At 41.0% G+C, this 13,768-nt stretch overlaps 1 protein-coding gene across 3 annotated transcripts in view; it reads right to left on the minus strand.

Annotated features, from left to right (window-relative positions):
• Nucleotides 1–179: 179 nt before the first annotated feature.
• Nucleotides 180–13,768, minus strand: part of si:ch73-390b10.2 (Golgi pH regulator) — a 68,380-nt gene continuing 54,791 nt past the window's right edge. For 2 of the 3 annotated variants that reach the window (XM_063048367.1, XM_063048366.1), the window contains exons 11-14: nucleotides 12,527–12,622; nucleotides 8,755–8,844; nucleotides 6,342–6,407; nucleotides 180–4,227 (exon numbers count right to left, since the gene is read on the minus strand). In XM_063048367.1, coding sequence (XP_062904437.1) covers nucleotides 4,021–4,227; nucleotides 6,342–6,407; nucleotides 8,755–8,844; nucleotides 12,527–12,622 — 459 coding nt within the window. In that variant the 3' untranslated portion in view covers nucleotides 180–4,020. Of the gene's footprint in view, nucleotides 4,228–6,341; nucleotides 6,408–8,754; nucleotides 8,845–12,465; nucleotides 12,623–13,768 lie in introns of all 3 variants that reach the window. The other variant, XM_063048368.1, reaches the window with a different exon arrangement.

Below are 13,768 nucleotides of genomic sequence, written 5' to 3' on the forward strand. Positions count from 1 at the left end.
CTTCATGTACCCAAGTCTGTAAATCTCTCTGCAACACTGGTATGGGAGTGTAGATTTGTAAAATAAAACACGGGTGAAAAAACAGAAGCTAAAACCACCACAAATACTTATAGCTTGAAATGGGAACTGTTGGGATTGTGTGACTGGTTAGCTAGTGCTTTCATAAATGATGTTAATGTTTCCAAAAATGTCATTTTCAAAAGTGAAAGACAAGCATTTTGATAGAAGCTGGGTGAACGAAACAAAAGCAAAAGGCATAATACAGCTATGGACAGGTAATGGGTGAAATATTAGATTGCAACAATAGGCCAAGAACTGGTTAATCTTTTTTTTAATCTTCAGGTAAAGAAATAGATTTAGAAATGGTTTCCGGTAGGATTGGGGGGAGAGATTGAAGCAAGTTTTATCTTTAAATCTCTAATTCATGTCTAGCAGATGCACTTACACTCTGTAACCACTTTATTAAGTGCCTCCCATACCTAATAGAGCAACCACTGAGCGTATGTTTGTAGTCTTCTGCTGCTGTAGCCCATCCATTTCAAGGTTTGACGTGTTGCACGTTCAAAGGTATTCTTCTGCACACCAGTGTTGTAATGTGTGGTTATTTGAGTTACTGTCACCCTCCTGTCTGCTTGAACCAGTCTAGCCACTTTCCTCTAACCTCTCTCATTAGCAAATCATTTTGACACCAGGCTGCTGCTCACTGGATGTTTTTTATATATTGCACCATTCTTTGTAAACTCTAGAGGCTGTTGTGCATGAAAATCCCAGGAGGTCAGCAGTTTCTGAGATATTCAAACCATTCTGTCTGGCGCCAACAATCACTCCATGGTCAAAGTCACCTAGATCACATTTCTTCCCCATTCTGATGTTTGGTTTGAACAACAACTGAACCTCATAACCATGACTGCATGCTTTTATGCAATGAGTTGCTGACATATGATTGGCTGATTAAATATTTGCATTAACAAGCAGTTATACAGGTGTACCTAATAAAGTGGTGACAAAGTGCATGTGTGCACATGTGTGAATTAAAATGCAATTTAAAAAATTGTCATTGAAGGAGTGCGTCACTGACAAGAGCCAGAACCTATTGACAATCCCTAATCACCTGCTTGAAGGTAATCATGTTAGCAATATTAAGTGGAATTTAGACAGGTAGGTGATTGAGGAATATGGAGCATTGTCAGGCAGTTGTGCAGCTTAAATTAGCATCATATTCAGCACAGACACCGGAGCCAAATGGCCTATTTCCAAGTTTTACTTCCCTTTATGTTGTTAAAGTGGTGTTGAGCTGCTGGCTAACTACAGCAGTCTGTCAACTGAGAGCCACTCTGAGTCAGATGGTGATTTATTTCAGATTACCATGCAGGAACCTGGTAGCGTTCCGCATGCTGGCCGCCCTTATCCACTTAGTAGCTGCCTTCGGAGTAATTTAGGCAAGTGACTGCAATATGTTCTGTTACTTCTACACGTGCAGTGGTGCTGAAGTGAATGACTGTTTAGGGTGGTGGATGAACTGCTTTGGCCTTTTAGAGAGTTGTTAGCATTGCATTCATCCAGGCAAGTGGACAGCATTCGGTCACACTGCTGACTTGTGTCTTTTCGATGGGGGAATGCCTTTGGGTGTCAGGAGATGAGACTCTCACAACAGGATATCTAGCCTGAGCTGTTCCCGGAGCCATGGTATTTTACAGAGAATGGCAATGACTGCTCATCAGGGAATCCACTGTGTGAAAAAGATATTTGACTCCCAATCCTTTTCAGCTGGCTGTTGGAGCTCACCCAATTGTGGATGACGTATGCATTTGATAAGTTAACACGAGATGAAAGATATGTTGATACCTGGGTGTTGAGGATGGAGAACAAAAATGGCTGGAAAGTTAACACAAAATCTAAGGGAGGCAATTAACTCAAGCCCAGTGTCAGGCAAGAGCAGGAAATGGCTGTGGAAGGACCCCCAGCCAAATAACAGGACTTTGTCTGATCGTTCAGACAACTAAAGCACTCTCACTCCACTTTGAATGTCTCTTTTAGCTCTGGCTAACTGTCCTAAATATGACTTCTGCACACAATGTTCTTAATTTATTGGACCTTTTCAATTTTATGGGAGACTACTGTATATGAGCACTCTCAGAATAGGAACACTTTCAGAGGAATAAGGAACACAAGAGACTGCAGATTTGGAATCTGGAACAACGATCAACCTGCTGGATGCAGTGTTTTGACCCGAAGCTTCGATGCGTTAATATCACAGCAAAGAAAGCTCACTGATGCCTTTAATTTCTCAGGGAGGCTAAAGAAATTCGACATTTCCTTGTCAACTCTTACCAACTTTTATCAATGCACCATAGAAAGAACTCTGTCTGAATGCAAAACAGTTTTGTATGCGACCATAAGAAACAGCAGAGAGCTGTGTGCACAGCTCAGAGTATCATGGAAATCAACTTCCCCTCCATGGACTTTGTCTACAGTTCTCACTGCCTCAGTAAAGCAGCCAACATTTTCAAAGACCCACCAATCCAATTCTCTTTTCTTCTCTCTCCCATTGAGCCAAAGATACAAAAGCCCAAAAGCATATACCACCAGGCTCAAGGACAGCTTCTATCCCATTGCTATTAGGCTCTTGAATGGACCTCTTGTAAGATAAGATGGACTCTTGGCCTCACAGTCTACCTTGTTATGATCCTGCACTTTATCATTTACCTGTATTGCACTTTTTTCAGTAGCTTTTACACTCCGTTATTGTTTTACCTTATTCTAGCTCAATGCACTGTGCTTTTCTTTGTATCATGATGCATGTGACAATAATTAACAATTCCAATACAATTCCTTTCCTTCTACAAATGTTGTTTGACCCACTGAGTACTTCCAGAAGACTGTTTGTTGTGAGGGGTTAGAGCAGGGGTTCCCAATCTCTTTCATGCCACGGACCAACCCTGGGTTAGAGGGATGGGGTGTACTGACAAACTCACATCTCACACAGCACCAACTCATGCAAAATCGACACAGATGATGTACATTGCAGGATTATAGATACCCCCATTCTAGTGTACTAGTGCCTTCTGTTAACAATAGACAATAGACAATAGGTGCAGGAGCAGGCCATTCGGCCCTTCGAGCCAGCACCGCCATTCACTGTGATCATGGCTGATCATCCACAATCAGTATCCAGTTCCTGCCTTATCCCCATAACCTTTGATTCCGCTATCTTTAGGAGCTCTATCCATCTCTTTCTTGAAAGCATCCAGAGACTTGGCCTCTACAGCCTTCTGGGACAAAGCATTCCATATACACCATCACCTAAAGATCAGAAGTGATATCGAATCTCATTTATTCAAAGAATTTGAGCTTTATATACTCCAGGTGTCAGAAGACTAGTTTGACAAACAGTAAACCTATATCCAGTGTGACACCATTGAGGCACATGAGGTAAACATCAGCAGCTCTCCATACTTCAGGTACCAGAAACCAGGACTCACTAAGACTTGCATTTCCATTTCTTTCAGTGGAAATATAATTCACAAAGTAAACCAAAGTGGGAAAATCACGAAGTGTGACTTTCCTGTGCAAAGTCATGGGTGCCTTGGTATTACCTGTTAATGACAGTTACGGGAGAATTCAGCCTGTATCCTTGTTCACTGAGACTAAACTGAGAAATGACTTTCCCCGTTTTTTTTCCCCATTAAAATCAATGCAAAATTTATCACTCGTTTAGAATATTTCTTACTATTGTACTTGACAAGAATAAACTGCACCAGTCAACCGAAGTTTGTGTGTGTGAGTTCAGTTCAAAAGTATGCACACTTTAGCAGTGCTTTTGTTTCTTTACACCTTGAAGTTAAACGTTTCAAATTCTTTGCATCAAAGGACCCTTTGTTCAGAGTTCTGCAATCCCTAATGTGCTTCACTGAATACTGCTGTCCTTCAAGTCTTCTCAGCATCCTCAGGAAGACCTCCAGATTTGGATTACACAGCAGGCAAGAGCATAGAATCAGAGCGCCTGGGATCTTGGTGTTTCTAAAAGTTCATCTGCTTCTTTGGAGCTTGTTTGTGTGCGAGGTAAAGGAAGACAATGCTGGACAGCGCACTGACCAGGAAGATGACATCAAACCAGCGATGGTAGAAGCTGAACTGCAGCTCGCCAAGGACCTCCGTGACGATGGTGCGATATTCCAGGGGCATGCTCATCCTCATGAGCAACACCGACGACACAAAATACATGCCCTATGACACAGGATTGGACAGCAAATAAAATCATTGGCTTTGGAACACTCAAATAAACGTCAATAAGTACATTTAGGATATAAGACAATATACAAAACTTTCTACAAAATGTTGGTCAAATTGCATTTAAGAGTATTGTGTAGAGTTCTGGTTAATGTACTGCAGGAAGGCTGTGGGAAGCACTATAAAAGAGAGAAGGAAATGCTTAAAAAGGAACCTGGGAGAAAACTTCATGCAATGGGTAGTCCGAATATAGAGTCATAGAAAAGTACAGCACAGAAACAGGCCCTTTGGCCCATCTAGCTTGTGCCAAACCATTTAACCTGCATACTCCCATCGACCTGAACTGGGACCAATAGTTCTCCATACCCCTCCCATCCATGTACTTGTCCAAACTTCCCTTAAAAAATTGAAATTAAGCTTGCATGCCCCTGGCACCTGCGTGCTGGCAGCTAGTTCCACACTCTCACGAATCTCAAAGGAAAAAGTTACCCTTCATGTTCCCCTTAAATTTTTCACCTTTCACCCTTAGTTCATGACCTCTAGTTGTAGTCCCACCCAACATCAGCAGAAAAGCGTGCTCGCATTTACTCTATCTATAATCCCTCATAATTTTGTATACCTCTATCAAATTTCCTCTCAATCTTCTAATAAAGTCCTAAGCCATGAAACAAACTGCCAGTAAAAGTGGTTGTGGCAGCTACAATAACATTTAAAAGACATTTGGACAAGTACACGGGCAGGAGGGGTTCAGAGGGATATGGACAAAATGCAGGTAATTGGGAGTAGTCTGAGGCACAATAGTTGGAATGGATGAGTTGGGCTGAAGAGTCTGTTTCCATGTTGTGTTATTCTATGACTTTATGAATGGAGGGCAGTAGTTACAAGGAGAGATTAGAAAAGTTGAGATCATTCTCACTAGAATGTAGAAGGCTGAGTGGTGACCTTATAGAGGTCTATATAAAATTATTAGCACAGATAGGATGGGACAGTGAGCCTTTTTCCCAGGACAGGGAAGACCAGACCTAGAGAATACAGGTTTAAGGTAAGAGGATGGTGTATATTTGGAACAAGCTGCCAGAGGAGGCAGATTAAACTACTTAAAAGGAATTTGGAGAAGTGCTTGGAGAGGAGAATATATGAACCTAATACAGAACAGATATCATATATAAGCACCACAATTGTAAGGAATGAGATAAACCACAAGGATCTATTTTGTGCAGTATGTTTCTCCTAAGAGTCTTTTTGCTATTCCCATCCAGTGAAAATTCAATCAAAGTCAAGGTTGGAGGCCAAGGAGTATTTACATCCAATGTAGTTCTACCTTTTATTCTCCATTTGAAGCCTTCCCACAAAATGTTTGTAATGTAATCTTAGTTTACTTGTCTCTCTGTAGTTACAGCCCCCACCTCCGGTACCCTTCATGTACGATTGCTAATACTGCAAACCAGGTTGGTATAAAATTTCCATTTTGCCAAAACTGCATACATACATTTCAACTCTAACTGGCAGAAGAAGAGTTCAACTTCTGTCTGAATACTAAATGAACAGTACCCACTTAGATAACATTCAAAGATCACAAGAAGCCAGCCCACCCCCCACCATTCCTGAAAAAATCATGATCTATAAAGTTGTATTCATATTATATTATATATCAGATAAAATACAGCTAAGCTAGAATTTTAGAGTAATTTTCAGAGGAGCTGGTCATTTTCACAATGTTTACTGTCTCATCCAAAAAACAACAGCTCCATTGCTGCGGTATTCCCTCAATACTGAGTGGAGCAGCCAGAGTGCTCAGGGTTTGGGCTGGATTTCTATCTCCAATCTTGTCACTGTAGAGGAAAGAGTTACCACTGACCAACTGACACCTTACATAAAGCTCCTTTCAACTGTTCCTATAACCCAGGGACAATGTTGGAAGCAATGTAGACTTTCAAACTTGCCCAACTTCTGCCCTGAGTTTGATATATTTCTGTGCGTGGAACTGGGATGCATTTGCTCAAACTCATTGCATGTGACAGGAAAGTCTTGAGCTGGCTGCTACCCTTCACGTGAGAGGCTAGTACGGTTTGCAACCCTCCCTCTCTCTGGGCGAAACTTCAAACACTTACCATAATCTGTGCAAGGACAAGCACTATAACATTGGAAGACTTACTGCTGGAAATTGCGTAAAAGAACTAGGAGAGAGAGAGAGAGAAAAAAAAACAAGAGTTATATTAAAACAGATGAAATATTTTGGTGAAACCATTTATCAGAACGGCACCTGGAATGAGTTTGCTGTGAATGAACAAACAAAATGCTGGAAGAATTTAGCAGGTCAGGCAGCATCCATGGAGGGAAATGGGCATATCAGGTTGAGACCCTTTATCGGGACTGAAAATAGAGGGAAGTAGCCAGAATAACTAGGAAAAGGGAAGGGATGGTGTAAGAGCTGGCAGGTGATAGTTAGATCCAGGTGAGGAAGGGTGGATGCAGAGGCAGATTGGAGTTGGGAGGAGTGGAAATGGTAGCAGAGGCTGGTACAGAGTTTTTTGCTTCAGATTCCAGTATCCGCAGCAATCTGCTGCGAAGGGGCTGGGGAGGTTGGGACTGTTCCACTACAGCGCAGAAGGTTAAGGGCAAGTTCACTGGGAGTGTTTAAAGTAAAAGTGTTAATCACCTTTCTATGAGGGTAACAAGGGATAGGCAACAAATGTGAGACTTGCCAGTGAAGCCACATCTTGAGAATGAAATATCCATGTTGTGCCACGTTAACCATACGTTAGTACGCTGATATTAAGAAACAGAACCTCTGAGAGCCAACATTTATATTTAATTTGAGAACCCTGATAAAGGTTGGTGGAAAATCAATCTCCCCCTGAATCTTGACAGTGGTTTGAAGGAGGGAACAGTGTATCAGGGCTCTTGGACGTATGGGAGCTGCACAAAGTTTCTGTGATTGGTGTGCAAAACTTTGATGTAACACTTGGTAGATGACCAACAAAGTCAGTGCCAACGTTTTAATTATCCAGAGCACAATAACTACCTAACTCAATGTGGACAATACTTTTCAAATTCTGAGAAAGAAACATCATGGCACTAGAGTGCCAGTGAGAAAAGCAACATCATAAATACAATCAATGGGTGATTTTGTGATGATTGTTTTGGTTTAGCTTCTCTACAAGTTTGCAAAAACAAATCAATGGTAGCTGAGTGTATGTGCTGTGGCTATAAGGAGGTTTTCCATGGGATTCAAAGGATGTGGCACTAATTTCTCCGGTTGTGTGCTGCCTTCGTCTTGTATGCGCCATGCCTGTGAATGTGTTAAGTATAGCCTTCTGTGGTTTGAGTGGTTGAATTGCCCTAAACAGATTTTTTAAATAGACCAAAGAATTTATGCAACCAATCTTCACTGCCTACATGCTAGTCATTTTTGTAGCTGCGGCCAGATGCTGACAAGTTAAATAACTAGTCCAACAACCAGAGGGACAGGACAGGAAGTACAGGGGCCTTAGATCACTGGGTTAAGGACTGTTATTACCCTACAACACTGAACTGTTTTTCACAACCTACGCAATCACTTTCAAGGACTCTACAACTCATGTTCTCAGTATTTATTTATTATTATTATATTTGTCTTTGCACAGATTGTCTTCTTTTGCACATTGATTGGTTGTCATACTTTGTATGTAGTTTTCCAATTGGTTCTATTGTATTTCTTCAATGTTCAAAGTAAATTTATTATCAAAGTACATATATGTACTACCACATACTACCCTAGCATGAATTTTCTTGTGAGCAATTACAGTAGAATGAAGAAATACAACAGAATCAACAAAAAAAACACACAATCAAGACTGAAAATAGCTGCCAGAAACTGACTTACAGTACTATATTTTGATATACACGTAATTTGACGATAAACTTACTTCAAATACTGAACTCTAAGGACATCGAATTCAACAATGGGGCAAATGTGCACTTGTTAAATAAATCTTGTGTAGCTTACGTGTGAATGAGAGTGTGTGTGTGTGTGTGTGTGTGTGTGTCCCCGTCCGTCCGTCCGTCCATGTAATGAGACAATCCAACTATATGTACTGATATATCGGAATCATGCATGCGTTGATTTTCTGCTCCATCTCATCCTGCTCATCCATTCTCTATCTACCCGTTTCTCTTACAGTTCTCGTGTTGACAGTGAATGGAACTGACATCCAGCTTCAGTGTGGATGGACCTGGAGATGTAGATGGGTGGGATGGTGAAGGGGTACAACTGTGAACAACCAAGGGATTTGCTTTGGGTAGAAAACTGAGGAGTGGATAGCATCAGGTCACCCACAACAACGCACACGGCTTCTAGCACCAGGAGATAGGTCCATCTCTCGACAGATGTACCAATAGGAAGTTGGGAGGTCTGAAATTTTAAAGGTGCTAATTTGGCAATAGCTATGAAGGTGGCAATGTCATAAACTGTACAAAAAGCAAACTATTTACTTTAAGATTCACAGCTTTCCCTATGTAATAAGGGGCAGCAATCATACACACCTTGGTGAGAGTGATCAGTAAGCCCCGGATGGAGGTGACGATAATTATTCCCACAAGGATGAAGGAGATGTGTTGAGACCAAAACTTCACCTGTATTCAAAGGAAACCAGACTGTAAACACTCTGTCAAGTCAGCACATTTGCCCATTCTCCTCAGAGCAACAGCTGGTGCAGGACATATACTGACTCTGACCTAACTGACCATATATAATCTTACATCAGTAAACTTGGGGCAAAAATGTTGCAAATGGTGGAAACACAGTTAAGAACACAAGTAGTTTGCATGCATTTCTATGGCACCTTTTACAATGTTTGAAAGTGGTTTATATTGAATCAAACCCTTTAAAAGTGTGGTCATTATTATCAACTAGAACATCTGCCCTGAGATATACTGCTGAATTCTCAACCAGCATTTCCAATATCTAATGACCAACCCTCCGGCAAATTCTGCCCCATCAAGCAAATACAGGTCACATGATTGGCATTAGTAATGTTTCCAGTAATAAATACTTATTTATTACTGCAGGCAGTAATATTCTGCTTACTAACTCAGTAAAGCAGCCAGCATAATCAAAGACTCCACCCACCCCATTCTCTCTCAAGGACAGCTTCTATCCCACTGTTATAAGGCTATTGAAGGCTGTAGTACAATAAGATACAAGAATAAGTACAATAAGATATGAGAATAAGTACAATAACAAGCAGCATGGTAGTGTAGCCATTAGCGTAATGCTATTACAGCACCAGTGACCCAAGTTCAATTCCTGCCGCTGGCTGTAAGAAGTTCATACACTTGTCCCGTGACTGAGTGCGTTTCCTCTGTGTGCTCTGATTTCCTCCCACATCTCAAAGACATATGGGTTATGAGGTTAATTGGTCACATGGGTGCAGCTGGGATGGTGTGGATTCACTGCTGTAAGCTGTATCTCTAAATAATTTTTTCAAAGAAGATTGACCCTTGTATCACAATCTACCTTGTCATACCCTTGCACCTTGTTTACCTGCACTGCACCTTCTCTGCAGCTGTCAACACTTTATTCTGCATTGTTATTGTTTTACCTTGTTCTACCTCAATGCACTGTGTAATGAACTTATCTGTATGAACAATATGCAAGTTTTTCCACTGTACCTCAGTACACGTGACAATAATAAATCAATTACAATAGACATATCTCCTTAAAACAACACACCCACACAAGAAGTAACAGATAGCCTCTCATTTTGGTATTCCAAAACAGATTCAGGAATTTGAACTTTAGCCAACACCAATGCTTCAGTTTAATATTGCATCTGAATGATAGCACCTTCACCCATTCAGCACACCCTCAGTGCTGCTTTGATCCATCAGTACTTCCAAGGAAGTAACAAGCAGGGTGGACAAAGGAGAGGCAGTGGATGCCATTTACTTGGATTTTAAGAAGGCATTTAAAAAGGTGCCACAAATGTCAATGATTTAGATAATGGAACTAATGACTTTGTGGCAAAGTTTGTGGAGGATACGAAGATAGGTGGAGGGGTAGGAAGCAATGCGATTGCAGCAGGAATACAGCGTTGGGAAATGTATGATAATACATTTTGGTAAAAGGAACAATAGTGCAGACTATTATCTAAATGGGGAGAAGGTTCAAACATCAGAGGTGCAGAAGGACTTATGAGACCTCATGCAGTAATCCCGGAAGGTTAATTTACAGGCTGAGTCTGTGGTAAAGAAGGAAAATGCAATGTTGGCATTTATTTCAAGGGGAATAGAATATAAAAACAAGGGTATAATGCTGAGCCTTTATAAGACACTAGTCAGACCACACTTGGAGTACTGCCAGCAGTTTGGACCCCATATCTCAGAAGGGATGTGTTGTCATTGGAGAGAGTCCATGAGGATGATTCCAGGAATGAAGGGGTTAACATATGAGGATCGTTTGGCAGCTTTGAGCCTGTACTCATTGGAATTTAGAGGAATGCAGGGGGATCTCATTGAAACCTACAGAATGTTGAAACGACTAAAAAGGGTGGATGTGGAGAGAATGTTTCCTCCGGTGGGGGTATCCAGAACTAGAGGGCACAGCCTCAAAATTGAGGGGCAACCCTTTAGAACAGAGGTAAGGAGGAATTTTTTTAGCTAGAAAGTAGTAAATCTGTGGCATGCTCTGCCACAGACTGCGGTGGAGGCCAAGTCCACGCATATGCTTAAGGCAGAAGTTGATCATTTCCTAATCGGTCAGGGCATCAAAGGTTATGGCGAGAAGGGAGGTGTATGGGGTTGAGTGGGATCCGGGATCAGCTATGATGGAATCATGTAGCAGACTCGATGGGCTGAATGGCCCAATTCTGCTCCTATGTCTTATGGTCTTTACCATTCATGGGACGGTAAAGTACTGGCAAGGTCAGTGGCTTGCTGCCCCATTGCAAAATGAATCACAGTACCATAGCTCTGAAGTTACACAAGAACCTAACTGAATAAGGATGGACAACTCTATTCCCTGAGGGACAATATTTTATTTAATATATCATAAAATAATGCACTATTACTTTAATGTTTAATATACTAATCACCAACAGTGCATTAAATAACTTAGTGCACTTTTACTGATCCTAGCTTATTTTCACCTTAATCAATTAATTGCATCAACCCTGTGAATCAAGATCTTTAGGCAAGGCTTGTGGATTGCTAGTCTAGTAACAGAGCTACAGTACCACTGCTCCCTGTCCAGTCCCACCTGACAGTCCACACTACTGTTCCTGTGATAGGGCAGCTCCAGCATCACCTAAAAGCACTGATCTACATCACACACCCAACTCTGTCAATGGAACTTAACTCACATCTTGCTGACTTTGAGGGGAAATTGATGATCATGATCATGTCATGATTAGAAAGAGAACAATGGATAATGGTGCCTGTGTTGTTTTCGATGTTCCAGGGCAGCTAACCAAAAATTTGCACAGCTAGTTCTTTACAATCTTTAACAGATGAAAGAAGCCAATGTGTCTGACTTTATGAAATTTAAAGCAATGCAGTTATAAACTACACCACTCCTCTCCCCAGCCAACCTCTTCTCGTTGGTTTGTTTGGACTTTTTTGCAACTGCAGAATGAGTTACCCAAATGGTGGATACAACTCCAGCAAAAGATCTAGCAGCGAATTTAATTTGTGATCGACCTGTGCTGCCTAAAAGAGTATTGTAAGCAGATTTAATAGGAAGTTTCAGAAGGCAGTAGGATAAATACACAAAGGGGAAAACATCTGTGGGGCAGGTATAAATTGGAAGGTGCCCCAAAAGAGCCAGCACTGGCACAATGGGTTTTAATAGGCACTTTCTGTGATGTGAGGTTCCGTGCCTTATCAGGGACTGACATCAGTCAGTCCGGAGATAGCGAGGAGTGTTTGAAACTGGTGCTGACCAGTCATGTACTGGCTCGAAGGGCCACATGGCTCATTGCGCTCCCTGACGCCGATGCTCTGTATCAGCACTATTAATCTGCGATTTATGTATGTGACTATCAACTTGCTTAATTTTTCAGTGAGAACAGTGATCTCCTGTTCAATGACTCAGTACAAGAGAGAAATTACTTGATGGCCAATTGACTTTTCCAACATCCCTGAGCTCCAATTATATTCTTTATTTTGGACAACTCAGTAAAAAGTGTTGGGTACAAAACAAGTATTGGTTAAGAACTATTCAGGTTACGAATCAGATAAAAATTAAGTATTCATTACCATCACAATGGACGACCTTCTTGAAAGAAAAGTTGTCGCACAGGCCAATGGTTTTACTTACATCAAACTGAATGCCCAGATAGTTCACTGTGATCTCTATACCTCGTGAGACTGGGTCTGTTTTACCAACACGATCAAAGACAATATTTATTGTTGCCTGTCATTTGAGTATGGTTGGTGGGAAGGTGGGGAAGAAAGGAAAACATAAATTAAAAATCCAACACAAATCAAAAAATCCAGTGTGTAACACAATGAATTTAGTTTCAGTTATATCACAGCTGATCCAGGTTAACACATTTTAATAACATTAAGACTATTTGATATTATTCCCAAAGCCAAATGAAAGCAAGATATATGCAGATAAAACAATGTATCAGTACATTAAAAGATGAAAAACTCACTCATTAAACTTCTTACGGTTGCTGTTCTAGGCAGAAAAAAATTAAACAAAAAGAGCAGAAGGCCATTCAGTCCCTCAGTGATTCAGCTGAAGAACATGGGTGATCATTACCTAACTCAATCTACTTGTCCCGAGTCTACAAACCTTAGTATTCTACCCAAAGACTCATTTTTGAATAGTTCAAGAATGAAGGTGTGAATTATAGGACTGAAGGTGTTATATTTGAATGCATGTAGTATATGGAATAAAGTAGATGATCTTGTAGCATGGTTACAGATTGGCATGTATGATGTTGTGGGCATCACTGAGTCATAGCTGAAAGAAGATCATATTTAGGAGCTTAACATCCAAGGATACACACTTTTATCCAAGGATAAAAGAACTAGCAGGTAGGCAGAGGGAATGGGGTAGCTCCACTGGTAAAAAATGCAATCAAATCCTTAGAAAGAGGTGACATAGGATCTGAAGATGTAGAATCCTTGTGGGCAGTTAACAAACTACAAGGGTAAAAAGACCTTGTTGGGAGTTATATATAGGCCTCTGAAAAGTAGCCAGGATGTGGTATATAAATTACAATGAGAGATAGAAAAGGCATATAATAAAGGCAATGTTACGATAGTCATGGGGGAATTTCAATATGCAGGTAGACTGGGAAAATCAGGTTGGTGCTGGATCCCAAGAGACAGAATTTGTAGAATGTCTACAAGATGGTTTTTTAGAGCAGCTTGTGGTTGAGCCCGCTAAGGGAAAGGCTATTCTGGACTGGGTGTTGTGAAATGAACCAGATTTGATTAGAGAGTTTAAGGTAAAGGAACCCTTAAGAGGGAGTAATCATAATATCATTATAATGAAGCAGTTAGTGCACACTATTACAGCTTGAGGTGTTGGAGATCGCCCAGCGTC

The sequence above is a fragment of the Mobula hypostoma genome, chromosome 5 (genome assembly GCF_963921235.1).
Source record: "Mobula hypostoma chromosome 5, sMobHyp1.1, whole genome shotgun sequence".
Classification (NCBI taxonomy): Eukaryota; Metazoa; Chordata; class Chondrichthyes; order Myliobatiformes; family Myliobatidae; genus Mobula; species Mobula hypostoma.